The 27,244-nt window shown below is 40.7% G+C and overlaps 3 protein-coding genes across 5 annotated transcripts; 1 reads left to right on the plus strand and 2 right to left on the minus strand.

The window, feature by feature from the left end:
- Positions 1–342: 342 nt before the first annotated feature.
- Positions 343–3,431, minus strand: spra (sepiapterin reductase a). Its single transcript, XM_058616758.1, has 3 exons — positions 3,057–3,431; positions 1,737–2,027; positions 343–1,286 (listed from the first exon to the last, which is right to left on the minus strand). The coding sequence occupies exons 1-3, from the start codon at positions 3,367–3,369 to the stop codon at positions 1,096–1,098; spliced, it is 795 nt and encodes a 264-aa protein (XP_058472741.1). The 5' UTR covers positions 3,370–3,431; the 3' UTR covers positions 343–1,095.
- Positions 3,432–5,922: 2,491 nt separating this feature from the next.
- On the minus strand, positions 5,923–16,491 carry LOC131445935 (excitatory amino acid transporter 1-like). Its single transcript, XM_058616731.1, has 10 exons — positions 13,062–16,491; positions 10,993–11,132; positions 10,749–10,886; positions 10,432–10,636; positions 10,302–10,344; positions 9,782–10,062; positions 9,470–9,703; positions 8,450–8,644; positions 7,917–8,051; positions 5,923–6,739 (listed from the first exon to the last, which is right to left on the minus strand). The coding sequence occupies exons 2-10, from the start codon at positions 11,129–11,131 to the stop codon at positions 6,529–6,531; spliced, it is 1,581 nt and encodes a 526-aa protein (XP_058472714.1). The 5' UTR covers position 11,132; positions 13,062–16,491; the 3' UTR covers positions 5,923–6,528.
- nadk2 (NAD kinase 2, mitochondrial) lies at positions 6,717–26,784 on the plus strand. 3 transcript variants are annotated; one of them, XM_058616741.1, is made up of 13 exons: positions 6,717–6,819; positions 8,614–8,687; positions 18,994–19,082; positions 19,631–19,719; positions 20,012–20,093; positions 20,896–20,979; positions 22,303–22,442; positions 22,540–22,633; positions 22,780–22,923; positions 23,436–23,491; positions 23,607–23,660; positions 23,736–23,859; positions 24,852–26,784. In XM_058616741.1, the coding sequence occupies exons 3-13, from the start codon at positions 19,000–19,002 to the stop codon at positions 24,988–24,990; spliced, it is 1,089 nt and encodes a 362-aa protein (XP_058472724.1). In that variant the 5' UTR covers positions 6,717–6,819; positions 8,614–8,687; positions 18,994–18,999; the 3' UTR covers positions 24,991–26,784. The 3 variants fall into 3 exon arrangements, with proteins under 3 accessions (XP_058472724.1, XP_058472722.1, XP_058472723.1); XM_058616739.1 differs by lacking the exons at positions 6,717–6,819; positions 8,614–8,687 and adding an exon at positions 16,687–17,986 and having other exon boundaries at positions 24,852–24,991; positions 25,150–26,784; XM_058616740.1 differs by lacking the exons at positions 6,717–6,819; positions 8,614–8,687 and adding an exon at positions 16,687–17,986 and having other exon boundaries at positions 22,828–22,923.
- The last annotated feature ends 460 nt before the right edge of the window (positions 26,785–27,244 follow it).

A 27,244-nucleotide genomic window follows, 5' to 3' on the forward strand; every position in this document is an offset into this window, starting at 1 on the left:
AGCTCAGGCCCCCTCTGAGCTTCAGCCTAGTTTTGTCTGTAAACACAAGCACCGCGATGGAGCATGGTCATGCATACATTTAAAAGCAAACAAAAGGATTTTGTTATTGATGTGACGTGCTCTTTTCTGTGTGTTAGTATTTCAGCGGTTATTCTCAAAAGAAAAAGCAAAAGAAATCAGAAAATATTCACATTTAAGAAGCTGAAGAATCAGAAAACTCAACTGGTAAGACAAAAGGACTGCTATAATCTATGAAAATGGAATATTATTATTACCTTTTGCTTATTTTATGGACGTCATCAGTAAGTTAAGGACGTGAAAAAAACACAAAAAACAAGACTATTATGCTTCCACTGATTTATTTCTTCATGATACAACAGCGAGTGCATAAAAGTGATTTGGTACCAGCCTGGAATGAGCACATTATAATGCCTTTTAATACAGTACAGTTTCAGTCTTGGTTCCACAAAGAGGTAACGACATGAGACTCGACCTGTGTGTGTGTGTGTGTGTGTGCGAGTGTGTGAGCTAGAAACGTGCAGACTCTCTTACTGACGTCCACCAAAGCCCATAGAGAAAATCAGCGATTTAAAGTCACAGCTCACGGACATTCTTCATCCACTGCTGCCTCCGTCAGTAAATTCAAATGTGCTTTTCTGTGACTTGTGCTAATGAAAACGTTCCCTCGGATTTACCTTAGTGACACAAAGTGACCACACGAGGCAGCGGTAGACCAGCAGCATCTGTGTCCACCCGCGAGCTAAAACCGCTGATTTTCTCCGTGGGATTTGGTGCAGGAGAGCGAGCGGTTTCTAAAATGACTCAAACTTGGTTTAGTAAAGTCGCAAACATGTTCTGATGAGGTCGTGGACTTGAGGTGACGTAGATTTAAAAAGTGTTTCAGTGAAAATATGAACTTTTATCAGGAATGTTTGGAAAGACAATACATGTAAAACACTTATTTGGTCCATGAAATGAACTACACACAACACATATATATATATATATATATATATATATATAAATGATTAAAATCAAGGCACAAAGGAACCACAGGACACTACACCCGTAGGCGGCCTGTAGGCGGCGCCGCGTCTACACATCATAGACGTCGACGTGAGCTCCAGAGACGTAGCTGTCGTCCAGCAGCAGCTTCATCAGTTTGGTGCAGGACTCGTCACAGGTCAGCACCTGACCCTGGTCCCACATGGCCGTGAAACTCCTCCTGACGTTCGGGTCAGCTGTTCTGGACTTGGCGGACACGTAGATGTCGGTGTCCATGGGTCCTGGTTTGGGATTAAAAATATTAACCATAATCACGACTGTTTGATGCTTTATCTCACTGACAGAAGACAGAAAGTTTGAAAACATCTCGCTCTCCCACACCAAAGCCCATCAGCAATTTAAGCTCACATGGTGTCTGGAGCACACAGGAGCTGCTGGTGGACTGCTGTCTCATGTGGTCAGTTTGTGCCTCTGAGGTAAATCTGAACAAAGGACTTCAAACACAGAAGACACACGATAACACATCTGAACTCACTGACTGAGTCAGCAGTGGATCAATAGCTCCTGTGTGCCGTGATGTTAAAATCACCGATTCTCTCAATGGTGTTTGTGTGGGAGAGTCAGTGGTTTACAAAGTGAGATAAAGCAGTGAACAAGGAGAAGATAAGATATTGTAGACTTAAGTGGCTTAAAACATGGTTCTCATGGGGCAGGTCGCACTCATAGCTCACCTGGTGAGTAGTTGAGCACTCTGACGTCAGGCTCCTCCTCCGCTAACACTCTGAACATCATGTCTCGAGCGGCCTTGCCGGTGCAGTACAGCACCCAGGACGGGAACGGCTGCAGGGCGCACAGCGAGCTAACGTTGACCACGGTGCGGCGGAGACCCGGGCGCTGCGGGAACGCCTCCAGGGTGCTGGCGGTGAGGCACAGGCAGGAGCTGACGTTGAGGGACAGGTACGAGTCCACCTCAGCCATGTTGGTGAAGTCACGGGTGTAGCGGGACACGTCGCCCAGAGACGCTAAAGGAGAGGGAGGGAGGAAGTGAATGTGAGGAAACTCAGGCTCCGCCTCCTTTCAGAAGGACAAAAAACATGGACGCAAAAGTTGATAACATTTACACAGTATTTTACTTAGTACGGGTAAAAATTTAACAGTACTACGTGTACGACAGATTTACTATCCGACAAATACAACACAAGTGCACTTAACAGTAAAAAAACAAGGAAAGTAGATATCTTCCGAACTGAGGGAGCTTTATTCACATTGAAAACTATTGACCAGGAGTTGCGACTTCTGACTACAGCTGGAACGCAGTACACTCAATACTGCTTTTTCATGTCCGATACAGATATGGATGGGAATCGCCAGAGACACCACGATACGATATTACCACTATATTTAAGTCACAATACGATATTATCACGATAATTAAGTCACATACGATATTTAAGTCACATATGATATTATCACGATGAATAAGTCACATACGATACTGTCCCGATAATTAAGTCACAATATGATATTATCACGATAATTAAGTCAGATACGATATTATCACGATAATTAAGTCACATACGATATTATCACGATAATTAAGTCACATACGATATTATCACGATAATTTAGTCACATACGATATTATCACGATGATTAAGTGACATACGATACTATCCCGATAATTAAGTCACGATATGATACAATATTATCACGATAGTTAAGTCACAATGCGATAGTACTTCAATTATTGTCAAAAATTAGGTATTTAAAACAAAAATATCAACAAAAGTCACGCACTGTTGTGTATGTGTGTGTGTGTGGGGGAGGGGGGGCTTTGAGCTTGGAGCCCTTGCCCTGTTGCACCGCCCCTGATCTGGATTTAATGGCGTTAAATTAAAGTATCATCAAACTTGAATTAATCATAAATAAATTGAGTAACGTATTATTAGTCACGTACCTTTTTTTATCTGATTTTATCTGGCTATGATTTCATCTTTTTTTAAAGTAGAAATCAGCAGCTGCACGCGCACGCATAGGGTTTTTTTTCTTACCTGCGTTGTTGACCAGTATCACATGATCCATGTCCGCGGAGAAGCACCGTTTGGCGGCAGCGATGACGCGAGCCTGAGCCTCGGCGTGAGCCAGGTCAGCCTCCACACACTCCACCAGCAGGCCCGCGTCCTCCTGCTGCAGCTCCGTCCGCACAGAGCGGAGGTCGTTACCGGAGCGAGCCGCCAGCACGAACGCGGATCCCGGACTCACCCGCTGCGACAAGTGCCTCGCCGCAGCCTGACCGAAGCCTCTGGAAGCCCCGGTGATGATGCAGAGAGCCCGGCCGAGGTCTGTACCCGCTGCGATCGACATGGTTGTGATTGTGAGGAAGCAGAGAGGGGACGGTTATGTGTGTGTGTGTGTGTGTCGAAGTGATTTTCTTCTTCTCTGGTTCCAGCTGCTCCAAATCCACTTGTCCTGCCTTGTCGCCATCTCCCGGTTTCACGCTGATTCGTTACACCACAACTTATGTAAGTAGAGATGTAACGATATGAAAATTTCATATCACGGTTATTGTGACCAAAATGATCACGGTTATCAATATTATCACGGTATTGTTAGATGTGTTCAAAATGTTCCAAAAGTACTGAACACACACCTTTTAACCAAGTTTTATTTAAAAAAATACATTTTATATTATATGATTATTATTATTATTATCATTATTAATAATAATAATTATCATCTGACTGACTGACACACACACACACACACACACACACAGGTCCTCACTCTGTGTCGGATAATTATTAAGTAGCAGCGGTCGTACACAGCATAAAAATAAACACAGAAACAAACACATTTTGGTCTGCTACGGTATGTGTCGTCTGCACACTACTCGCTTTCGCGAGACAAACCATGACGTTGACTTCAAATTGGAAGTGGCTTCGCGGAGATTTTTTTTTGTTGCATTTTCTGCACAAGGATTGATTGTCTTCAATTATTTTACCCACAACATCGTTTAAAAATACAAAATATGCCCAGACTTCTGATTTTCTGGGGGGGGGGGGGGTTTCTTCAGCCGTGTTGTCGCTGGACAGACAGTGCAAACTGCGCATGCGCGCCCGCTTCTGAGCGAGTGCCGTTCAGGTGCTGCTGCTTCTCCAGGAAATGAGTTTTTCGGTAATCAGTTGCGGTAATCAATCACGGTTTTAAATTATCGTAAATATGACTATATATATGTTATAATTAGTAGTAGTTATATATACTGTATGTATTTATTTTCTGATATATAGCATATATAGTATAGTATATATATATATAGTTATATATCAGAGGTTGCGCTAGACTTTTTCGTTGTCTGTCATTTTGACTGACAGGGTCATAAAAATCCCGTCATAATCAATTTTTACCGGTCACTTTAAATGATAATAATGACATATTCAATTGCATTGTTCATATTGCAGTGGAATATGAACAGTTCACCTGTGGCCTAAACGCACAGTCTCACACCTTCCTCCTGGTCCACATGGACTTAAATCGCGTGCCTGCTTGCGCGTAGTTGCGCGTGGTAGGAAATCCCGCAACATGCGCTCCTTCTGCACCAGTGTATCAGCTGCACCGGTCACAGACGCGCTCCAAAGCCTCCTGTCCATAGCTCTTTAACACGCTGTCAGCACTACAAGGATAGGGAGATGCATTGAGTACGGTGTCCAGGTCAGAAATTATGCTCAGATTCTCCGATGGGAATCTTTATTTTGTCGCACAACATTTTTCTATCCGCCCTCCTCAGCCAGGAGAACTCCCGCTCCCACTGAACTCGCCTAACCTCCTTACTGCCGCTTCCTCGCTCCGCTGAGGCCAAGGGCTGAGTTTGTCCTTCATCTGCATCTATCCCTCTTTTTACACCTCTTTTATCAACATAGTTTTTAGGGGTGTGAATTGCAATCTGTCAAAATGACGGATGGCTCACAGATTTTTCCGTCACCGTTTTAAAAAAACGGCCAATGACGGAAAATATTCGGTTAACGCGACCCCTGTTATATATATAACTATATATAGTTATATATGCTATACAAATAAAGCGGCCTTTCCGTACTACAACTAATATATGTACACAACTTATATACTATATATATATATATATATATATATATAGTTGTATACTGTTGTATGTACATATGTATATACTATATATAACTATATATATTATATGTATATAGCTATATATGCCATACAAATAAAGCTGCTACTATTTACTATAATAATATGTATATATATATAGTTGTGTGTATATATAAATATGTATATATATAGTTATACATGCTACACAAACAAAGCTGCCTTTCTTTACTTCAACTAATATGTATTCGACTTAGACACTATATATATATAAAGTTGTATATATATAGTGTATATAGTTGTGTGTGTGTATAGTTGTATATATATTAGTTGTAGTAAGGCATGGCAGCTTTATTTGGAAACATTATAATGTACAATTTGAACAAATATGATTGTCCCCTTGTACAATTTTGTGGTGAGCCGAAGGCAAATCTCCAGCAGGTATTTGTGGTCTATGATAAGGAAAATACACCATTATTGCAGTTGCTCTTGTTGTGAGTAGCCTCCCATTTTAACCACCTCACAAAGTCTACTTGTGTCCCTATTTTTATGACAGCAGGAATATGTAATTGTGGAATTTTTGTAATTCCTTATGTGTCTGCGGGTGTTTTTTTCTTATTTAATTTAATTTGTTGTAGCAACAATTGAAGAAATCCTTTCACTGGAGCGTAGTAAAACTGTTAAACTATTTCCAAACCGTGAATAAATGAGCACTCACTGTTTTTTTGAAACAGTGAGTGCTCATGCCCCCCCCCCGACATTTCTAGTTATAGAATGTTGAGCCAGACACAGGGAAATGTGCTGTGGTTTTTTTCTTCCCCAATTTATTTCACAGGAATTATAATCCACAAGAAAACTGATACACAGAAAGGCTCTGGATTTCAGTCCTGTCCTCAATTCCCCCTCTCACCCACACATCCACCAAATGGAAATTGAACATGTATTATTAGACATATGCATTATTAGACATATGTGTCACATGTACAATAAAGGAACAGAAACTTTGTCAAAATGTACATATATGTAATTATATGTGTGGAAAAATCAACAAATGTCTTTTAACCAGCTACTGTTGGGCAAAAATGCAGATAAAATTCATCATGTCCTGGTGAAAAAGATCAATAAAAAAACTGAATTTATTATAATTTCACAACATGATATATTAACCTTGTAATATATATAAAAACACCACTGTCACTGACTTATGCAACTCAAAAGGACTGGAACTATCCCTTTTTAAAAGTGTGAAATTATTTCAAACACATGATAGAAGCTTAAATGTCAGGATTTTCTTGTTGTTTTGTTTGTCAGTAAGTCTCCAGAAAAATGAATGTAAGTCAATTCAATGTCCTCTAAGGTCATGGAAACCAGTGTGTGTGTGTGTGTGTGTGGCACACGTCGGAGGGTAAACTACATGATGGATTCACTGTGAGCACGTTTGTCATTCTCGAAATCACTATCCTGGGAAATGAGCTTGTACGGTTTCTTCCGCTCCTTCTCCTCCAGCACGGAGTTCCCCATCTCCACGTCTTTGCTGCGAAGCTCGTGTCGGGACAAGAACTCGATGATGCCGGCACCGATCGAGTCCCCCAGGACGTTGGTGGTGGTTCGCAAGCGATCCCTGTATATCCCGAAGAGGAAAAAGAGAGAATAAAAAAAGTGCGGGAAAGTGGGAACGCATGAGAAACCTGTGAAGCCAAGGTAAACTGTGTAGCCTCTGTGGCTAATGTTAGCTAGCATGCAAGCTTTCATTTTAGTATTTTGGTTGTCGCCGTCTTGGTTTTTTGAAACCTGAAGTAACTAAATTTAAGAAACCAGAGGACCTGATGGTGCTGCTGCTGCCAAGCTATGGTAAACTGTGTAGCTCCTGTGGTTAATGTTATCTAACATGATACTGTTGTAGCTGTAAATTCTAAAAGGTAAATGCTCACCAAAATAGTAGGCAACCTCCATTAGAGTATTTTGGTTTATTGACACCTGAATACACTAAATTTGAGAAAACCAGAGAACCCGATGATGCTGCCAAGCTACGATAAACTGTGGAGCACCTGTGGCTAACATTAACTAGCAGGCTACTGTTTTAGCTGTAAATGCTAGAAGGTAAATGTTCATCCAAATAGTGGGCAACTGCTAGTGGATTGATTGAAACCAGAAGTCACCAAATTTGGAAGAGAAGGGGTGGAGCCTGACTGAGGCCTCCAATGTTTTTTCATTCTGGGACCCGTTTTCCAAAAAAAGTGCCCCATGGCTACCAAAACCCTGGTTTTCTGTGGATACAAAACTTTTGTGAATTCTCCTAAACTCTTCGAATCCCAAATGGGACCCTAATTTGAGCACAGGTTGACTGGACCAGGACCACCATGAGGGAAACCGCCTATGTCATACCAGACTTATTCTCTATAATTCTCTTGATCACTTTTGCCAGGCACTTTATAGCGATATCACAGCTTCAAGAAGACAGGCCATTCAGATTTGGTCCATCCTACTTAAAGGAGGGAAGGGTTTCTTCTTCTTATTACCCCAGTTAGCTGAGCAATTTCTGGGAAGGGTATTCTAATTGAAACGATTAATTTGGGAAACCTAATTATGTTTCTATGTTAAAACTCATTGCAGGAAATATTCAATACAAAAGGGAAGATGTAGAGCAAGGCTCCGGGGAGACGGCAGAAGTGTGTCACTAGGTGGTAGTAGAATCCAGGGCTGCTTTTGACCTTTAAAAGCACAGGGATGATTCATGCGACGTGCAGCCACAGCCGACGTGTATATTCGCACGTTCACAGGCTGAGGAAGCTACTCACAGAAACCAATCGACTGCAATGATGAGAGTGATGTCGTCAGTTGGAAGTCCAACAGAGGTCAGCACAATCACCATGGTGACCAGGCCTGCCTGAGGGATGCCAGCAGCTCCGATGCTAGCTGCCGTTGCTGTGATACTTGATTGAAGATAAACAAAGAAGAAGTTCTGTTAGACACCAAGCACATTTTTAAAATTTTTATGGCTAATACAACCCTTGACCACTCATCTGTCAATGTGCGGGCAACAGCTTGAATCAAGTTAGCAGGTGATCGCACTTCCTCACTCGGAGACATGAAGCAACTGTCCTCAATTTCTGATACAACATCGGGAAGTTGAAGAATCACAATGCTTATTGACTTGACTACTTGACATTTTTGACTTATGTTTAAGTGTTTTAACATGAACGACTTGAGCAAATTATGCCATTTTATGGGATTTACGTAATTCGTGGTACAACAAGTGACATGATATTTGCATTTACTCACATTTTTCTATTGACCTTGCTTGTAATATCTTCACATGAAGTGACCTTACCTTATGGTGATGATCTGACCAAAGTTCATCTCCACATTGTTGACCTGTGCTATGAAGATGGCGGCCAGCGCTTCATACAGAGCCGTGCCATCCATGTTGATGGTCGCTCCCACCGGCAGCACAAACCGTGTGATTCTCTTATCAATTTTGTTGTTCTCCTCCAGACATTTGAAGGTGACTGGGAGTGTTGCTGAGCTGGGGGGTGAAAGAAGAAAAACAGAAGATCCAATATTTGCAGGTACGGACTCTTAGCTTGGTTTACTTTTCCCCCATATTAAACGATAACCCCATTAAGGGAATATATAGTATTTATACTACTAGATTCGAGTGATGTAAGTGATGTAAACAGTGACTAAAACATGGTATTGGCCCTGGACCAAAGCAGCTTTTATTTGATATTAGAGTATTAGGTTACTCCATAAGATATTTGATTTTCTAAAGAAGAGTTTGAAAGATATTTTTGACAGGCATGTTTTTCACTGCAGTAAAATAACTCATTGCACAGATGTGGCTAGTCACAGACTTGGTTCATCAGCTTATCTTCAAATTATGTGTCATTCTGTATCTACGCTGCCCCCCAAAGCATTTTGTGGACATGCAGTGGCAGTCCCACTGCCAGAGCTACCAATTCAGAAGTGGGTTACATAAACCTAGCTCACGCTCGCTGTGCGGCTTCGTAGCCTCTGATTTCAGGTAAAGGAAAAGTGTTCAACCTCTGAAATAGCAGTAGCACACACACGCTGTTGTTGTGATCCTGTGGGCTACGTAGAGCCCACGTGATCTATCCAGCAATGGGCACTGCTGGATAGAAGGGCTGGAGTGGAATGACTGCTTGTATCGGAGCGATTATATCGGAGATTTTAGAGGCAGTCTGATATAATCCATTACTCGTTTTTTGGCTGATATTGGACCGATATCCGATATCAATATCGGATCGGGACATCCCTACTGAACTGTCCTGTACCACGTGATTGAAACCAGGCAATTTTGTTGAGGTGTGTCAGTGTTGGGTAGACTTACCTGGACGAGGTCCCCAGGGCTGTCACTAGAGCTTGCAGGAGCCCAGCAATGAAGATAAAGGGGTTCTGTCGAGTGATGACAAAATATAGAGTGGGGAGGATAAGAACACCGTGGATCAATAAGCCAATGATGACTGTGATGGTGTACATTCCCAGCTGGCCACCCATCTGTGTCAGGTCATCCATTTCCACAATCTTTCCTGCGATGAGGAACAGGATACCAATGGGAGCGTACCTGAAAGAGGACAGCAGTACTGAGTCACCGGGCAAAGGTGAAATGGTTCAACAAACTTTCTACAGGGTAAGCTCGTACCACATGATGATGGCAACCAGACGCATGATCGCCTCATTGAGGCTGTCAAAGAAGTCCCTCAGGAGCTGGCCCTGCTCCTTCATATTGCCAATTATCAGGCCAAAGCACATGGAGAAGACCACCAACCCGAGGGCATTGACCCCGTTCACCTGACCCGGCACTGGAATCACTTCTTCCCGGGTGATCTCCATGACCTCCTGGGTTCCATTGGTTGAGTTGAAGATTGTATCATTTATGGTCACTGTCACTTGGACCACTCGTTTCCCGTATTTGGTTTTGAACTGGTGAACAACAGAAGGAATTGAGCTTTGATTAAACCAGTCTAAACTTGTCGGGGTAGTTTGGTTTCATACACCAAACAGGGACAGAAACCTGAAGGCAGAACGGTTTTCTGGTAAAAAAAAAAACTTCTCCCAAAAGGAAACAAAGGAGTGTACTAATCTCCATATTCAGATTAAGATTTCGCCTGAGAGGCTTCAGATTTAGGCTGTTGCTTAATGAAAGATCGTCCAAAGCTCACCTGCTGAGTGCAGGCCTGGACCAGGTTTGGTGGAAACATGTTTCTGAAGGGAAAGAAATCACAGTGGCATGAGAACTGACATCAAACCCTGTGAAATCTCACTCTACTTCCTCAGTTATACGCTGGATACCTGATCAGATCTAGGAAGGCGTCGGCTGGACTGACTTGCTCTATCTTCTGCTGCTTCCCAAACTCATCCTTTGAGCCTTTTCCCGGGTGGATGATGAGGACGATTAGGATCCCAATGAAGACTGCGATGAAGGTCGTGGTCATGTAGTAGATCACGGCTCTCATGCCCATCTTTCCTGAGGCTTTGCTGTCCAAAGCTGCCATTCCTAAAAGACACAGGGTGGGGATGTAGCTGAAATTACCAGTAAAAAAGTATCTTTGGAAACGTAAAAAGCACAAAGGGTTTGTTTAGTGATGACCAGGTAACATGGGTTGTACCTGTCACTAGACTGGAGACCAGTAGCGGCAGAACAAGCATCTGAAGCATCCTCATCAACAGCTCTCCAGGGAAGGAGAAGTACTTCATTTCTCGATAGGACATCTTGTAGGGACGCAGGGCAAATCCCAGAATAACTCCTGCACACAGAGAGCGAGAGAGAGAGAGAGAGAGACGTAGGACAGTGTAGGACTGTCCATAATCACACCTGAGACGTTTATCACGTCACCTGCAGAGGTCGCTCACCTACAATCACTGCCCCGACAGTGAAGAGCACAAAGGCGTTCTTCTTGAGGAAAGCCTGGACGTCTTCTTTGGAGATCTCCTCCACTTTCCTCTTGGCCTTCATGGTGCGTATGTGAATGCCTTCCCTGAAGCGCTGCATCCTGCCGAGATAATGGAACCAGGGGTAAACACGTTCTTTTATGGAATAATCGTCATTTAATTGCTAATTTAAATCATAGAACTTTATAAATATAAAAGTCCTTCACTGCCAACTTTACTACCACTGTTTGACTGATGGCAATATTTTACAGGGAACATGTCAGCAAACCAATGGCCACAAGGGGGCACCAGATTTTTGCTGTCCATTACTGACAGTGACCCTGTAAATAAAGTTATAGACATTTTCAGACAATGAGTTCCAGATAATGTCCACAGAACATTCTGGAGTTTGCCGTTCACCTTTTGAAGAACACATCTTGAGGTTGTGAGGGTCAGACACATTTACAACAGCAGGAGAATCTCCAGAGGAGGAGGAGGAGGTGGAGGTGGAAGTGGACACTCGTCAATTCTCTGTGGATTATCCAGAGTTTCTCCTGCTGTTTTCTCACATGAGCTCACTTGGACATTATCTGCAGAGTTGACTTGGGAGAACATCCAATAATTCTGACTTCTGTGGCAATTTGTGTTTTCAAATACAGCCTCTTCTTACATTTGTTTTTTTGACATATCAACGACTACTGCACAAATGAAATTCCATAAATGTCATAGAGGCAAATTTTAGATGTCAAAATGAGCAGCAGCAACAGTTTTAGGATAAACGGATTCTTTGACATTAACTCGTAGTGTCAACGTCAAAGAACAAAGGCTGAGAAAATGATTTACTGAGACTTTGAAAATAAAATTAAACTTTTAGTGATGGAACAAAGGGATCAAGTCATAATATCGTGCATAATCACAGTAATTAAAGAAATAGTGGTCAACAAAAAGCAGTGACCCACATCACCCCCTCATTCTCTCTCACTATACCAGGTGAACAGCTGATTCCCTTAATGTAACAGCTCCACTCATATACATGCAACTGGCTATCCTTCCTATCCCAGGGTTCTGCAACCTGCGGCTCTAGAGCTGCATGTGGCTCCCTGTAGCTTTGAAAAAATTGTGTTTATCTTCATTTGCTTTCTTTCATTATTTATTTCAAAGTGAACATGGTTTTTTAAGGGATCAATCAAGGCGATAAATGAAAGCGTTATGATAAAATGTTCTCCACTAAAACATGCGCCACGTCCCACGTCAACGTTGAATGCAATAAAAAAAATGTCCCAGAACCCGACGTTTGAGATTAAGACATTTGACGTTCACATTAAGCAGGTTTTCTCTAGTATGAACTTTAGAAAATCCAAATCATTTATTTAATATTTATTTCAAAGAGGTAAAAACGGTAATGAAATGTCAACAGTTTTCTTTTTCTACTTTTTAGATTTTTATAAATGCAACAATCTATGTTTTTTTTATATATAGTATAGTATATGTTTTTTCACGGCTCCAGATTACATTTATTTGGGTGAAGAAGGGATAAAAAAAATGTCTCTTTTGATACTAAAGGTTGCCAACCCCTGACCCATGGTCATCCCATGTGACCGCAGACTCATATCAAAACAAAGGAAACAAATGCCAAAGTAGCAATGAACACACCTTAATATCATGGAAAAACAACTATAAAATAATAATAGTCCATAGTGTAATTAATGGTCACAACCTTATCTGTCACACTGTGGACTTCAAACCTAAAAACATAGAACAGAAAGTGAGTTTTTACCTCTTTTTATCTTTATTGAGTTTTCAAAAAAATACTTACAAAGTACATAATTATACAGAAATAAGAGTGCTCTCACATCAAAGGAAATACCAGGGGCAGATGAATTATTGCCCAGGGTCAAATCACCCCTCTTTCCAAATCAAGTATTTATAAAATAACATAGAGCATCACTTAGGTGAAAGTGCAAGTATAAAGACCAACAACAACCAGAACGACAAAAGTTTCTCTATTTTATCAAGGGTTAGCCCAACATATTTCACGGTTCAGTTTTTACCTCTTTGTCTTTGTCCTGCGAGCGTTTGCTCTTCACTTAAACTCTGCTGAAGGTTGAAGCCTGTGAAGCTGAAGGTTGAAGCCTGTGAAGCTGAAGGTTGAAGCCTGTGAAGCTGAAGGTTGGAGACAGAGGAACTCGAGTTGAAGCGTCTGACGATCTCCAGGAGGACGGAAGACGAAAGTGATGCAGGACCGAGTGAGAGCTCCTCTACCTTAACTTGAGCTGGGGAAAGAAGGGAGGGGAGACATCGAGAGGAGACAGAGAAGATGAGAGAGGGAGGGAGGGATGGAGGGAGGGAGGACAAATGAGAAAATGGTTGTCCCATAATATCACCGTTAATCGTGTTAGTCTGTGACACAGTTTCACTTAAAACACAGACGTATGACAGTTGTTATTAGTTATTTCGATGGTGAACGATGCAACAGCAGTGAGAATTATTCTTTCAAAAAATGCTTTATTGAAGTACGAGAATATAGAATAATAAAATAAAAGTGTTCACAAAAGTAGTCTATAATTGTATACGTAACAATAAATAAAGTATGCCCTATTTTACAAGCAAAATACAAAGTTTGAAATAAAAGTCTTATAAACTTTACAAAGGTTAGAGGTTCCAAAATGTGGTTAGTTTAATAGATAAATGAGTCAAATAGAATTGTGAATGACTCTTTCTTTCAACAGCCACATGAATCCATGAATCCATGAATATATCTCTCCATAACGTCGAACATTGGCCCTAAAGTTCACTCCTGGTCACGTGCAGCAGGATATGATAAAGAACACGATCCTGTGTGAGATTCTTGTGGAATTATTGTTGATCAAAGTTTAAATTGGACACAACAAATCATGTTTGTAGTAAAGTAAATTAAAACCAGTGGTACAGTATAATAAGAAGGGTCAGTCATTTTTCTTTCATTTATCCTTCATATCATAATATATAACTATTTTTAACAAAGTTTTTGTTCTTTAGAAACCATTTTAGTAGAAAACCTGATCTCGTCTCGTGTAGATCTGCAACTAACGATTAATCGTTCATCATCGTTTGGTCCATAAAATGTCTGAAAACGTTAAAAAGCGTTGATCGGTGTTTGTCAAACCTGGAAATGATGATGTTCTCGGTTGTCTTGTTTTTGTCCACAGACCAAAGTGATTCAGTTTTAATGATTTCTTTGTTTCATGGAGCAAAGACACAAAGAAAATATTCACATTTAAGAAGCTGAAACAACCAGAAAACCTTTTATTAATGAAAAAAGCTTCAAACCGATTAAGCAACTAATTGTTTCAGCTCTGGTCTCGTGTGTCATCTGCCCGTTTATTTACGAAACTGCAGATTCTCACCATTTATGACATCAATATAATATAAGAGTATATATATTCATATATATTTTAATTATTTTTCAGTTCAAGATCTCAAGATTTCTTTATCTGTCACACGAGATTGTACGAGCTACATTTCTTCTTATTGTTGCACTGTATTACTGTCTATAGAAATGTTTTATAATCAGTTTTATATCTTTTTTTCTCACTGCCTCTCTAATGTGACTAATCTTTGCCATTTTAACGCACTTTATTATGAAAAACAGATCAAAGCGATGGAACGCGACACCATGTGCGGCCTCATTAAATGATATAATATGGTAAAATGGGGGGACTATACGAGAGAGAGAATAAAACAATAACCAACTTTAACGATGCGCAGCGGCGTCTCACTGGGGACGTGTCATAGATTAAGGTAATTCCACAGAGTGAGGGACTCACCACATTTAGCTGCTCTGTAATAAGTGACCTCACTGTATGGAAAAATATTCCCCGGCGACGCGGGAATATAATTAGTGAAGAATACCCCTCCAATCAGGTCACGTCATCTTTTCACAAACACACTTTCCCCCCGAATGAAACGCAGTTTTTTTACTTCCTCTAACATCATCAAATTAAATCAGGATGAGTTTATAATTCAAGTCAATCCAAGTTTTATCAATAAACCAGGAGCGGGGATCGCAGGAACTCACGATACAGTGCTGCGGCGACGTGTTAAGATACGATAAGATGGAAAACAAAACGTTATGACACAACAATACAATATAATCCTGTATTACGTCGGTTTTACAGCAGCGAAGACTAAGCCTGTCACGATAACAAATTTTGCTGGACGATAAATTGTCCCAGAAATTATTGTGATAAATGATAATATTGTCGTTCTGAAACCATTTTCATCTAATACAATGATAATGGCATAATAATAATAATAATGCAGGTACACCTTTTCAAAGATCAATAAACTTTTATGTCTAAAGAATATTTAACACCGGAACTGAAGAACATTTTAAATATCCAGAATAAATGAACAAACAACCAAAACAATAAATTAAATGGATGGATATTGAGTGCTGTCATCTAAAACATTAAAATACAGATTTGTAGATTCATAAAACATCTTATCACATGTCTGTGAGAACAGTGAGGACACAAGAAAAAGCAGAATTTTAAGAAATTGTAAAACAATTGTTGTAAAATTGCTGACTCAGTATTCCCACCTGCTAATAAATATAATATATCTTTGGGATTCATTACCCTGTTTATGTTTGTTTAACATACATTTTAGTTAGTAGGGTAGTTAGATAGCTAACCACTCATAACTGTATATGTACATGTGTTTGCTGTTTTTCCCCACTCTTTCTCATGCCCCTGAACGCATCAAGATCAGTTGTCTAACATACATTTTGTTAGTTAGTTAATTGTTCAGTTAGTTAACCAATCATAACTGTTTTCCCCACTCTTTCAAATGCCCCTGAATGCATCAAGATCACTTGTTTGTCATAAATTTAGTTAGTTAGTTGGTCAGTTAGTTAGTTAACCGCTCGTAACTGTTTTTCCCACTCTTTCTCATGCCCCTGAATGCACCAAGATCACTCATTTAACCTGTTTGACATAAAATCTAGTTAGTTAGTTAACCATGTATAGCTGTTTGCTGTTTTTCCCACTCGTTCTCTTGCCCCTGAACGCATCGAGAGCCCTTGTTTAACATAAATTTAGTTAGTCAGTTAATTTGTTAACCACTCATCACTGTACATGTCTTTGCTGTTTTACCACTCTTTCTCATGCCCCTGAATGCATTAAGGTCCCTTGTTTAACATAAATTTAGTTAGTTAATTAGTCGGTTAATTAACCAATCATAATTGTTTTTCCCACTGTTTCTCGTGCCACTGAATGCATCAAGATCAATTTAACATACATTTAGTTATTTAGTTGGTTAGTTAGCAGTGTTGGGAAGATTACTTTGGAAATGTAGTTGGTTACAATTACAAGTTACCCTGTTGAAAATGTAATAGTAGTGTAACTATTTCAATTATTTTCTCAAAGTAATATAACTATTTACATTTGATTACATTTTGATTACTTTTCTTAATTTAAAAGTGGATTAAAACCATAGATCATTATTTTGGAATTAACCACATATTTGTTCTTTACACAAATAATAAACTGGTAACAAAACATGATGAAATGTAAATAAATAATAAAAAATGTGTAAAGCTGACTTCTGTCAAAAGTGAAAAGACACACTGAAGGTTGGCACTTCTTCCCCGTTGTACTGCATGTGAGTGCTTGCAGTTACAGTTATAGGCTAGTAGGCTACGTAGCTTTAGATGTGTCCCCCGTTTTGACATCGGCTGTTTAGACGTCGACAACACCTTCACTTCCGGCAAACACTCTTTGCATTGTACTCAAATGTTTGGGCCCTTATCTTTTGTCTGTATGAAGTTAACAAGTCGATTGAGTCTAGCGGCAGAATGGCACATGACCAGAGAGAGCCAATCACAAGTGTCGGCTTTAGAAGGAGGATGTTGATATGAATCCGAGCTTTTGCTGCAATTTTTAAATTGTAATCATGGAAATTTCCTAAAGCAACTGTAATGTAATTACACATTTTCTCCCAGTAATGTAACAGATTACAATTACGTACATTTTGTAATAAATTACGTAACGTCGTTACATGCAACTCGTTACTCCAACACTGTTAGTTAGTTAGTTAAGCAGTTAGTTTTTCCCACTCTTTCTCATGTCCCTGAAGGCATCAAGACCACTTGAGGCATATGTCTATGACTTGAGGCGCGCCCCCAAACGTCAAGTAACCCCGCCCCCTCGAGTTTTGACAGAGTGCGTCAGCCAATCAGATTCACCGGAACGTTACGCGTACGTGCTGGACACGCACACACGGTGAATACGTGCCAGTTTGGGTGTTGGTGTCAATAGTACGCGGTTTTGATAGTTATATTTATTTATTTCTTTTTTAAAACTTGTCCTCGAGCCTGAAACACACCTCTGTCCCCGCAGTGTGCGACGTAACCTCGCTCGTTCCACAGTAAGTGTGTGGAATGCGGTTGAACCCGTGTGAGTATGCTGCTAGCTAACTTTAGCTTCTGAATCCGGGCTGGTGAAGTATCTCGAACGTGACCAAATACGGCTAGTTGGACAACTAGTTAAATCATTATCAAGCTGTTTCGTTACTTTCCTGGGTTACCGCCGGACCCGGAGAGCACCCGGGTCGCGGTAGAGCTCGGGAGGTCTCGGTGTGGTGGTGACCTTCTTCGGCAGCTGTGAGTGGGACTGACATGACTGCAGCACCTGTAGTCGGACCCTGAGCTGAGTCTACGGTCGTGTGTGTGTGTCTGTCCTCCCTCTTCCCCGTGAGAATGAGTCGCGGCTCGGCTGTGAACCTGCTGTGTCTCGGCAACCGAGCTGTCAGCGTCCTCTACGGAAGCCCCCCCCGCTCCCTCCTCCACTTATCAGCGTACAACGCGGGGTCACTGAAGCCGAGATCCGGGTTCAGACCGGAGAAAGTGGCCGTGGTGACGAAGACGACCCGGTACGAGTTCGAGCAGCAGCGGTATCGGTTCGCTGGACTCTCCGAGGATGATCTGAAACAGCTGGTAAGACTGAATTTTGCTGTGTGATCCAGTCTGGGACAAAACAGTCTGCACGGTCTCTCTGGGGACTGGACGATTTTCGATTTTTTTCTTTTCATCGCCCATCGCGGTAAAAAGCAACAAATCACGAACCTCCATAAAGATGCTCATTTTCGTTTAGTCATAACACACCCCACTGTCTGCAAAGATAAAATCAGTTATTTACACTTTATATTATACTGCTAGCTTAATGTAATACCGTCAAATTATTTCAAATGACATGTTTTTGTTCACAGAAACTTAATAATAAATGTTGCTATGTCATTAAAACAGATCGTGTTTTATAAGTGTTAACCCAAGTCAAGCAAGTTCTTATTGTATTATTTCTAATCATTCAACAGGTGTACTTAAACGGACAGAGGAAACATCGGTTAAATATACACCTTCCCTGGAAACAGTACAAAAACACACATCAGTCATCCCATGGGACTGTAGAAAATTGTAAATATTTAATCCGAGTAAAGGAAGATGAGGACTTAGAACCTGTTATTGCTGACAAAACATTCCAAATTTCTACAATGACTCAACATTTACATAAGTTGCAATGTTGACTAAGGTTCATCCTCACTAATCCTGACTCTTTTGAGGCTTCTTCAGTGTGAATATCGTCTGGTTTCTTTGCTCCATATTAAAAAACAGTTTGTGTACCAAACAAGGCATTTGACAACATCATCATTTCAAGTTTTGGAAAACAAAGTTTGGGGCATTTTATGGACCAAACAACAAATCAATTGACTGAGGAAGTCATTGACTGCTAACTGTTAGTTGCACAACAGTTTTCTGTCTATACACTTTCATAAAATGCACCTTAATCCAAATGTATCTCATGAAAACCTATAGATATCGAGGTAGATCATAAATGTTGCTGTGTGTGCATCTAAAATATGCTCTAAACTTTACCGCATTATTATATTTGTGCCTATGGCTGCAGTTTATTTACCTGTGTGTGTGTGTGTGTGTGTGTGTTACAGCTCGCCATGAAGGGCTCCAGCTACAGCGGCCTGCTGGAGAGACACAACATCCACACCAACAATGTGGAACACATAGTGAAGAGCCTGCGGTAAGAAGTCACACAACAACACAGGCAGCTACACTCTAAGTGAAAACATGGTGGAGAGAAATCTATGCCATTTTAAGTGTATGCTAATTTAAGAATATGTTCACCCCTTCATATGGCTGCATGGCAGCACTGTCTGTGCCCCCACTGGACAGCCACACTCTCCATGACAAAATGATTGCTGCAGGTCTACTGCTGCCTCATTTAGTACGTTTGTGTTAGTTGGTTTAAATTGGAAGCGAGGATTTTTTACACCAAAGTCACAAAATACTAATTAGAACTTAACTGATGGAGGCAGCAGTGGCAGAGACTCCTGCGTGCTGTGATGTAAAATCGTTGATTTTCTTCATGGACTGTTGTGGGTGTCACAAAGACACAGACTTTAATTCCAGTTGGTTAAAAAGACAGTGAGATAAACCTGCAAACATATTATTACGACATAAGCTGGATTGTATTAGGTGAACTTTCAGTGTTGGTGGTAACTGAGTAAAGGGACAGTTCGTGTGGCTGTATCAGATAAAATCTTGACGAGGATGACGATGTGTTTGCAGGAGCAAAGGCATCAACGTGCGAGTGGTGAAGAGAGGAGAGTACGATGCAGAAGTGGTGCGATGGGCAGACGCCATCATCTCTGCTGGAGGTTCGTATCTCTGTCACGCTGTTTTACATTTATTGGTGATGTTGCAGCTGAACAGCTCTCGCCTCTGTCTTCCCTTACCAGTGTTTTTGGACAACCTATGTAGCATCGGAAAGCATTTTACACAGGGGAACTTCAACGTCGTCTACTCCTCGGCGATGTTGTGATTCAGCAGAAAAAGCTCCACTAAATGCCCATAAATAGTACAAAATACACGAACAAAGGCTGCAGACAACAGACGCAGGAAAAACAAAACAAGTTCTTGAACTGCAGTTTTTTTTGTTTTTTTTGTCAGGTGACGGGACAATGCTACTTGTTGCCAGTAAGGTTTTAAGCAAGGACAAACCAATTGTTGGAGTAAACACTGACCCTGAGAGGTAAAGCGCTCACCTGGACACATTTGTTTCACGGTTTAAAGGGAGAGTTCAGGATTTATCTTTGCCGTTTGACAACCTCTTCCAACAAGAAAAGTTTTTGTCACTTTGAAAACTGATCACGCCACCACACCAAAGTCCATAGAGAAAATCAGCATGTTTAGCTCTTGTGTGAAACAGAAGCTTCTGGGCTATTTCTGCCTTGTTTGGTAAGTTTGTGTCAGTTAGCTCATTTTCAAATGAAGGATTTTCAGCACCAGAGTTACAAAATAATATGTTTGAGCTAACTGATGGAGGCAGCAGTGACTCAGCAAAATGGTTAATTTTCTCAGTGGACTTTGGTGTGGGAGAGTGAATGGTTTACTTTACACATGGTAGACTTTACAATTAATAGTGCAAGTAACAATTATTTTCATAAGCAATGAATCTAATGATGATTTTTCTTGACTAATGGATTAGTTGTCTGGTCTACAAAATGTCAGAAGAAGTTGATCATTGGTTCACAAACCAAAGTGATTCTGTTTTCGTGATTGCAGAAAATATTCACATCCAAGAAGCTGAAAACTAAACATGAACTCAGCAGTTCACACAGTGAAAAAGCACATGGCAAATTGAGGGACAACTTCAGTTTCTTGTTGGAAAAGTCTGTCTTACAGTGAAAATAAAACGTTCTTAAAATATCGTATTTTTTTCCAAAATATGTTTCCAGCATCCTGGACTATCCCTTTTTAAAGTATGTCCTTGTGGAGTTACTGCAGGCTTCTTCTTACTGAGCTCATCATATTTCTGTCTCTTTTGACTGAAGGTCAGAAGGTCACCTGTGTCTGCCCGTACGCTACACTCGCGCTTTCCCCGAGGCGCTGGACAAACTCTTTCGTGGTGAGTTCAGGTGTGTATTTACCCACTTTCCTCCCGCTCATAAAAGTGAGTGACCTAGCACCGGTACACACAAGAACAGATGTAGGAGAACCAAAAAAATGTCATGGAAAAACTGACATTCAATTCTCATCTTTGGGAATTTGGAGGGCGTTTTTGTGGATGTAGACATTTCCTAAAACAAATGTGTTTACAGAAAAATCTCCGGGGAAAAGGAAAGTAAAAGGAATGTCTAGGGAAAGCAGTGTCTTACTCCCTCACTCACTCACTCACTCACTCTCTGTGAATGTTCTGGAGCCTTTTCCCACATGAACATTATCCGTATATATTTGATGTGTAAGCTGGTAGAAAAGTGTGTGGAGAGACTTGAACTGTGTGCATTCTCATGTTCTTGCCCCAGAGGACTTCTTCATTCAGGAACATGTCCTGACATCAGTGCAGCAGTAACGTGAAGAATGAACTGGAGCCGTCGATCTGTCGTTTAGCTTCGAGGTTCGGGACAAGATCAAACCTGTTTGTCTGGAAATCGTCGTGTTGTCAAGACTCTGCAGGACAGACCTACTTAAATCCACTTAGTGATCCCTTAACTGCTACCACAGGTCACTGAACCAGAGGTTTACACTGAACTAAACCCGTCTCTCTCCTTAGTTACATGTAGTCACAAGTAGCTTTAATTAATTCTAGAGATGAAGTAATGCTTGCTGTGCAGAGTTGAGAAATCGTTTGCAAGGTTTGGTCGTATTTTTGCATCTTCTACCACGTCTCTTTTTTTCACAGTGTCTTTTTGTCACACTTAACTTTGTCACTTTTCTGTCTGGAAATACTTTGTCTTCTCCATCACATTCTAAGATTCTCCGTACGGTTAAGGCTTTGGAAATGACGAGTCATGCTCCCAGCAGCCTGATTCATTCAGATTATAGTCATCTCTGAATGTCCACAAAAGCAACCTGGTCATCTATCTATAAATGCAAAGGAACGTCTGCATTAATCCAACTGTTTGTTTGACACAGGCTTTAAACTTCCTCAGGGCACCAGTGTGTTTTTTAAAAGGGTTGTTTCTGTTTCTGTTCACAAAAAAACGAAAATACACAAAATACAGGCACATATTGAACGGGTTCTGCACTCGTTTGGTATATTTCCATGAGTGGAATCTCGTGTTTTGGGCACATAGTGTTTCTGAAGATCGGTTTAGCCGCGTCTCCTTGGAGTGGAACGGTTTGGTACAGTGCACTCTGTGGTTTTTATGTCACGTTCATTGTCGTCAAAGCCCGGCCCAGGGCTCGACTCTTCCAAACCATGGATCTGGTCCCGTCACGTTGTCCTCTTCTGTCCGCAGGTGGCTTTGGCGTCAGAGGATCCGCGTGCACTTGGAGGGAACGGGAATCAACCCGGCGCCGGTGGATCTCCACGAGCAGCAGCTGAGCCTGGAGCAGCACAACCAAGCTCACCGCAACACCGCCGCGGACAATCAGAGGAGTACGGACTCGTCTGTGTAATCTGTCCTCGTCTGTCCGTCACTTTGTATGTGGAAATGTTTTTTTTGTTCTTCCTCTAATTCAGTGAGTCTTCTCAGGGCCAGGAACTCTATACGAGACCGTCTCCAAGCCCTGTCTCCTCCCGGTCAGGAGCCTGAATGAAATCTTCATCGGAGAGTCTTTGTCGTCCAGGTACCGCGGTCTTCTGAAGCGATGCATGGAATTCAGTCTTAACCGTGTGCTTGTGTGCTTGTGTGCGTGCCCCGCCTCCTTGTTAATCCACCACTTTCTTGCTTGTTCCTCCTACAACTCATCAGTGGAATCTCTTTCCACTACAGGGAGAAGTTTAAACCCTTCAAACACCATGTTAACCATTTGCTTCATAGGGCTTCCTACTATGAGATTTCTGTGGACGACGGCCCTTGGGAGAAGCAGAAGAGTTCAGGTCTCAGTATCTGCACAGGAACTGGATCCAAAGCCTGGTACGTTTTTCCATCCATGTCAGCTTAAATCTATGGTCATTTCATATGTTTTCCAACAGGAAACTGAAGTTTGTGTCATTTTGTACAACACTCACTCTCCCGCACCAAAGTCCATAGAGAAAATCAGCATTTTTAGCTTGTGAGGACACAGGAATTGCTCGTCTCCTGCTGAGTCATTTGGCCATTTTTTGCTATTTTGCTAAATCCATCTAAATCCGTTTTCCGTTAAGTCACAAAATAACACATTTCAACTTCACTGATGGAGGCAGCAGTGGATCAACGACTCCTGTGAGCTGTGGCATAAAATCGCTGATTTTCTCTATGGAGTTTGGTGTGGGAGAGTGAGCGGTTTACAAAAGGGACTCAAACTTGAGTTTCCTTGTTCACACTGTGTCACACTGTGTCACACTGTGTCACACTGTGTCATACTGTGTCACACTGTGTCACACTGTGTCACACTGTGTCATCCTGTGTCTGTTCACACCGTAAATCCTCTGCCTCTGGGTTCACAGGTCATATAACATCAACAAACTTGCTGAACAGGCTGTGGAGGAGGTTTTAAAAATAGGTACGTGTTGTATTTGTCGAACCTAAACTTTGTTTAGGTTGTCCTAATGAATTAAAGTCAATGCGGTGTCCTTAGCTGTGTAAAGCTTTAATAACACATTTCCTTCTTCTTTCAGGAAAGTTCCTCTCAGGTCTTGATATTCCACTTAATCGGGAATTTATTGAGAGAGGTGAGTTGATCGGTTTGTTATTCTTTCACACTTCAAAGCCACTTTGTGTCATGTGACAATGGTGTGTGTTTTCAGTCACTGACAGATACAACGAGGCTCTGGTGTTTGCTCCAGACGACAGACGTCTGCTGTACAGCATCAGAGAGCCCATCGTTAACAGAGTCTTCTCCAACAGTCGACAGAGAGGCTTCGCCAGCAAGTGAGTCACCAAAGTGTCCCGTCACTGTTACACTGTTACACTGATGAATTAAAACGATAAATGTAAAAAAATCTATTTTAAACTCACTTCTCCTCACAGTTTGGTTGTAATTGCAACTGTTCTCCCTAAATATTTACCTTATACAGTATGTACAATTTACAATACACACACACTAAGTGAATTTAACATCACAACCAACCTGTAAGGCGATTTTAGTGTTTTTTTAAGAGAAATTTAAGGAGTTTAAAACTGATTTTTAACGTTGGCGTTAATATTAATGAATCCCAATTCATTATTTCAGGATAATTTGATTGTTTGGGTGTATTGTATATTGTTCATCGTATATGATATTAAATATTGTGACGTTGTACAGTATTTTTGTGTTACCTGCTCAGTGAGAACAGTTTTATGGAGGAAAAAATTAAGAAAATATTCACATTTAAGAAGCTGAAACAATCTTGAATCAAACAGAAATCTTGTTTTAATCATGAAAAAAGCTTTGAAACAATTAGTCAATTATCAAAATAGTTGACGATTCATTTAGTATTCCATTAACAATGGATTCATCGAATAATTGTTTCAGCTGTATTTATGACATGGATGTAACGAATGCGACTAATATTACAAAAAACACTACTTTCTAAATGTAACGTTACAATAAACACGACTTTGTGTTTGCATGTTGTATCGTCGTAATTCACACACACAAGAAAAATGATTGTTCATGATTTTATTGCGATAAATGTAAAAATTGGCTTCAAACTCTTACAATACATTGTTTTTTGTGTGGAAACCAATCATTGTCCAGCTGAAAAGATGCAGCTCCCACTTGTGTCACTTGAAAATAAACCACTGCGATTGGGTGTTTTCAAGTCACTCGCATGAAATAATAAAGATATAAAGATTCGTCACGCTCACACAGATTGTTCCGTATATCGTCGTTGCTAAAGGAAAAACGCTGACCATGGAAGTGTTTTGGGTTCTTTCCCCAGAGTGTGCGTCCGCTCCCGCTGCTGGGACGCCTGCATGGTGGTCGACGGCGGGACGTCGTTCGAGTTCAACGACGGCGCCATCGCCACCATCAGCATGAGCGGGGACGATCAGCTGAGGACTGTGGTTCTACAGAACTGAGGTGCTTTTACCCTCCACAAGTGTTAAATATCTTAATTCCTCACAGAGAAACAGGTGTTAAACGTTAATATTGTTTAATCAAACGGGATTTAAAAAAAATAATAATTCTAAATCGTTTTTTATTTCCCCCCCAAATGATTTCTTTAAATCTTTCTTTAGAGTTTTGGTTTTGAACCTGGATGATCGTGGCTTTGACAATGATGGTTGTAACGCTGGGAGACCTGACGATTGTGACACTATAGTTATATAGGATAGTTCTGTTTTATTTTTTTGTCATGTGGTTGTTTGAGTCATTTAGGAAGGATACAATATCTGTGGTATCTTAAGAATACTTTTGCTGCTTTATCTCACTGTTAGACGGCGTTATGTCAACAGGAAACAGACACTTGTGTGACTTTGTAACGCGCTCACTCTCCCATGCCAAATCCCATTGAGAAAATTAGTGATTTTACCTCACAGCTCACAGGAGTTGTTTATCACTTTTGCCTCCATTGAAAAGTTTAAGTGTTTCATTATTTTGACTTCAGTATTTGAAAGACTTTGTTTGGATTTACCTCCAATGAAAGAATGACCAAAGGAGGCAGCAGTGGACCAGCAGCTCCCGTGTCACCTGGAAGCTAAAAATGCTGATTTTCTCTATGGGCTTTGGTGTGGGAGAGTGAGCGGTTTACAAAGTGATACAAACAGTGAGATGAAGTGGTGAACATAAGCAGGAGACATCGTAAACTTCAGAAAGCACAGAAAAAAAAAACGGTCGCTGCCTTGTACAACCACACGTCCAAAAAATACAGTATGGTGTGAATAAATAAAATAGTGCAACTTTCAGTCATGGTTCAGACAAAGATTGTTGTGATGATGAGAGAAATAATGTGAGTGATTGTTACTTTTCTTACTATGATATTTTTGGCAGAGGGTTTATTTTTTCATAGTGGTTGGTTGGTGGGTGTTTTTAAAAATAGAAAAAAGAAGAAAAAGAGAAGAGAAGCTGGGAGGAACGACTGAAGTGCACTAAAATCAGAATGTTGCCCTGAAAGTGTGGATGTTTGACGGGGTCCCTCATGAACAAAAGAAAGACTTTAAAGGTTTTAGTCTCTGACGTATTAAGAAAATGTTTTTTGCTGCTCTGTCTCACTGTTAGACGGTCTATTCTCGCTGGAAATGGTGTGGAAACTCACACACCAAATTCCATAGAGAAAATCACAGGGACACAAGCCGCTTAACTACTGCTGCCTCCTGTGGTAGGTTTGTGTTACTGCGGTCAATCTGAACGAGGAATTCCAAACACCGAAGTCCCAAAATAAAACATTTAAAGTGACTAATGGAGGTGGCAGTGGATCAACAACTCCTGTGTGCTGCGATGTAAAAACTGCTGATTTTCCCGTGGGGGAGTTTCCTGTTGAAAAAGTCTGTCTCACAGTGAGTTGAAGAAGTATAAAATATTATTATCTATTTATTTTTTCTTTTGTCCATTTAGCTCCATGTTTTAGGTCAATCCTTCGTCTTGTAACGGTCACATACGGGAAAAAATGAACAAAGAAAAACAGTTAAACTGCTGTATCTGATGTGAGCTGATCAAAGAAGAAAAAGAAAGCTTTAAGAACGGGCCTTGGTGACTGATGTACACACTGTGGCGTCACTACGTCATACCACATCACACCAGCAGGGGTTGTTTACAGATAAGACATTGTATTATGCAGCGTGCCAAAGGCAGCGCCTCCTTGTGGAAATGGTGATGTGTCACTAAATGTAAATATGTTTTTGTTTAAATTGGATAAAAGTGGTCTGGAAATTAAATGCTGCCGTTTTTCCTTCTTTTCAACTCGTCACTGCGTCCTTTTCTGTAATTACATTTGTCGTAAATTTGGTTTTTTTTCAACACCATGTTTGACATTTTTTTGACTGTTTTTGTTGCCTTTGTGCATTTTTTAATCGTCTTACAGAGGTCGTAACTCTAGACGTTTTTTATAACGGAGTTTTAATTTAGTTTTTGATTATTTTATTTCTCACTGTACGATGACAATATTTAGTTTGACACCCACATTTTACTGAATTTGTACGAGGGCTTAATGCCATTTTTTACTTGTTTAATGTTTTTTTTGTCATTTTAATGTCTTCAGACACTGAGACACTTTTTCTGTTCTTGGGAAAATATTTTGATATAGTTCTGACATTTTTACCTTTTTTTTTTTACACATGTCATTTTAATGTCTAAGATCTGAATTTGAATCTTGAACTGAGGTTTTTCTCTTTAAAA

This window comes from Solea solea, chromosome 19 (assembly GCF_958295425.1).
Source record: "Solea solea chromosome 19, fSolSol10.1, whole genome shotgun sequence".
NCBI classification, from domain to species: Eukaryota; Metazoa; Chordata; class Actinopteri; order Pleuronectiformes; family Soleidae; genus Solea; species Solea solea.

What these genes read in the sequence shown, in the direction of transcription:
- nadk2 (XM_058616739.1), top strand. Translation starts at nt 17,750, where the DNA reads ATGAGTCGCGGCTCGGCTGTGAACCTGCTGTGTCTCGGCAACCGAGCT. An exon ending in GGAGAGTCTTTGTCGTCCAG is followed by an intron (nt 22,634 to 22,779) that starts GTACCGCGGTCT and finishes TTTCCACTACAG; the next exon opens with GGAGAAGTTTAAACCCTTCA. An exon ending in GGAACTGGATCCAAAGCCTG is followed by an intron (nt 22,924 to 23,435) that starts GTACGTTTTTCC and finishes CTGGGTTCACAG; the next exon opens with GTCATATAACATCAACAAAC.
- LOC131445935 (XM_058616731.1), bottom strand. Translation starts at nt 11,131, where the DNA reads ATGCAGCGCTTCAGGGAAGGCATTCACATACGCACCATGAAGGCCAAG. An exon ending in TCCAGGCCTGCACTCAGCAG is followed by an intron (nt 10,063 to 10,301) that starts GTGAGCTTTGGA and finishes GTTGTTCACCAG; the next exon opens with TTCAAAACCAAATACGGGAA. An exon ending in GCCCTGGGGACCTCGTCCAG is followed by an intron (nt 8,645 to 9,469) that starts GTAAGTCTACCC and finishes TTCACCCCCCAG; the next exon opens with CTCAGCAACACTCCCAGTCA.
- spra (XM_058616758.1), bottom strand. Translation starts at nt 3,369, where the DNA reads ATGTCGATCGCAGCGGGTACAGACCTCGGCCGGGCTCTCTGCATCATC. An exon ending in GATACTGGTCAACAACGCAG is followed by an intron (nt 2,028 to 3,056) that starts GTAAGAAAAAAA and finishes CCTCTCCTTTAG; the next exon opens with CGTCTCTGGGCGACGTGTCC. An exon ending in AGTGCTCAACTACTCACCAG is followed by an intron (nt 1,287 to 1,736) that starts GTGAGCTATGAG and finishes ATCCCAAACCAG; the next exon opens with GACCCATGGACACCGACATC.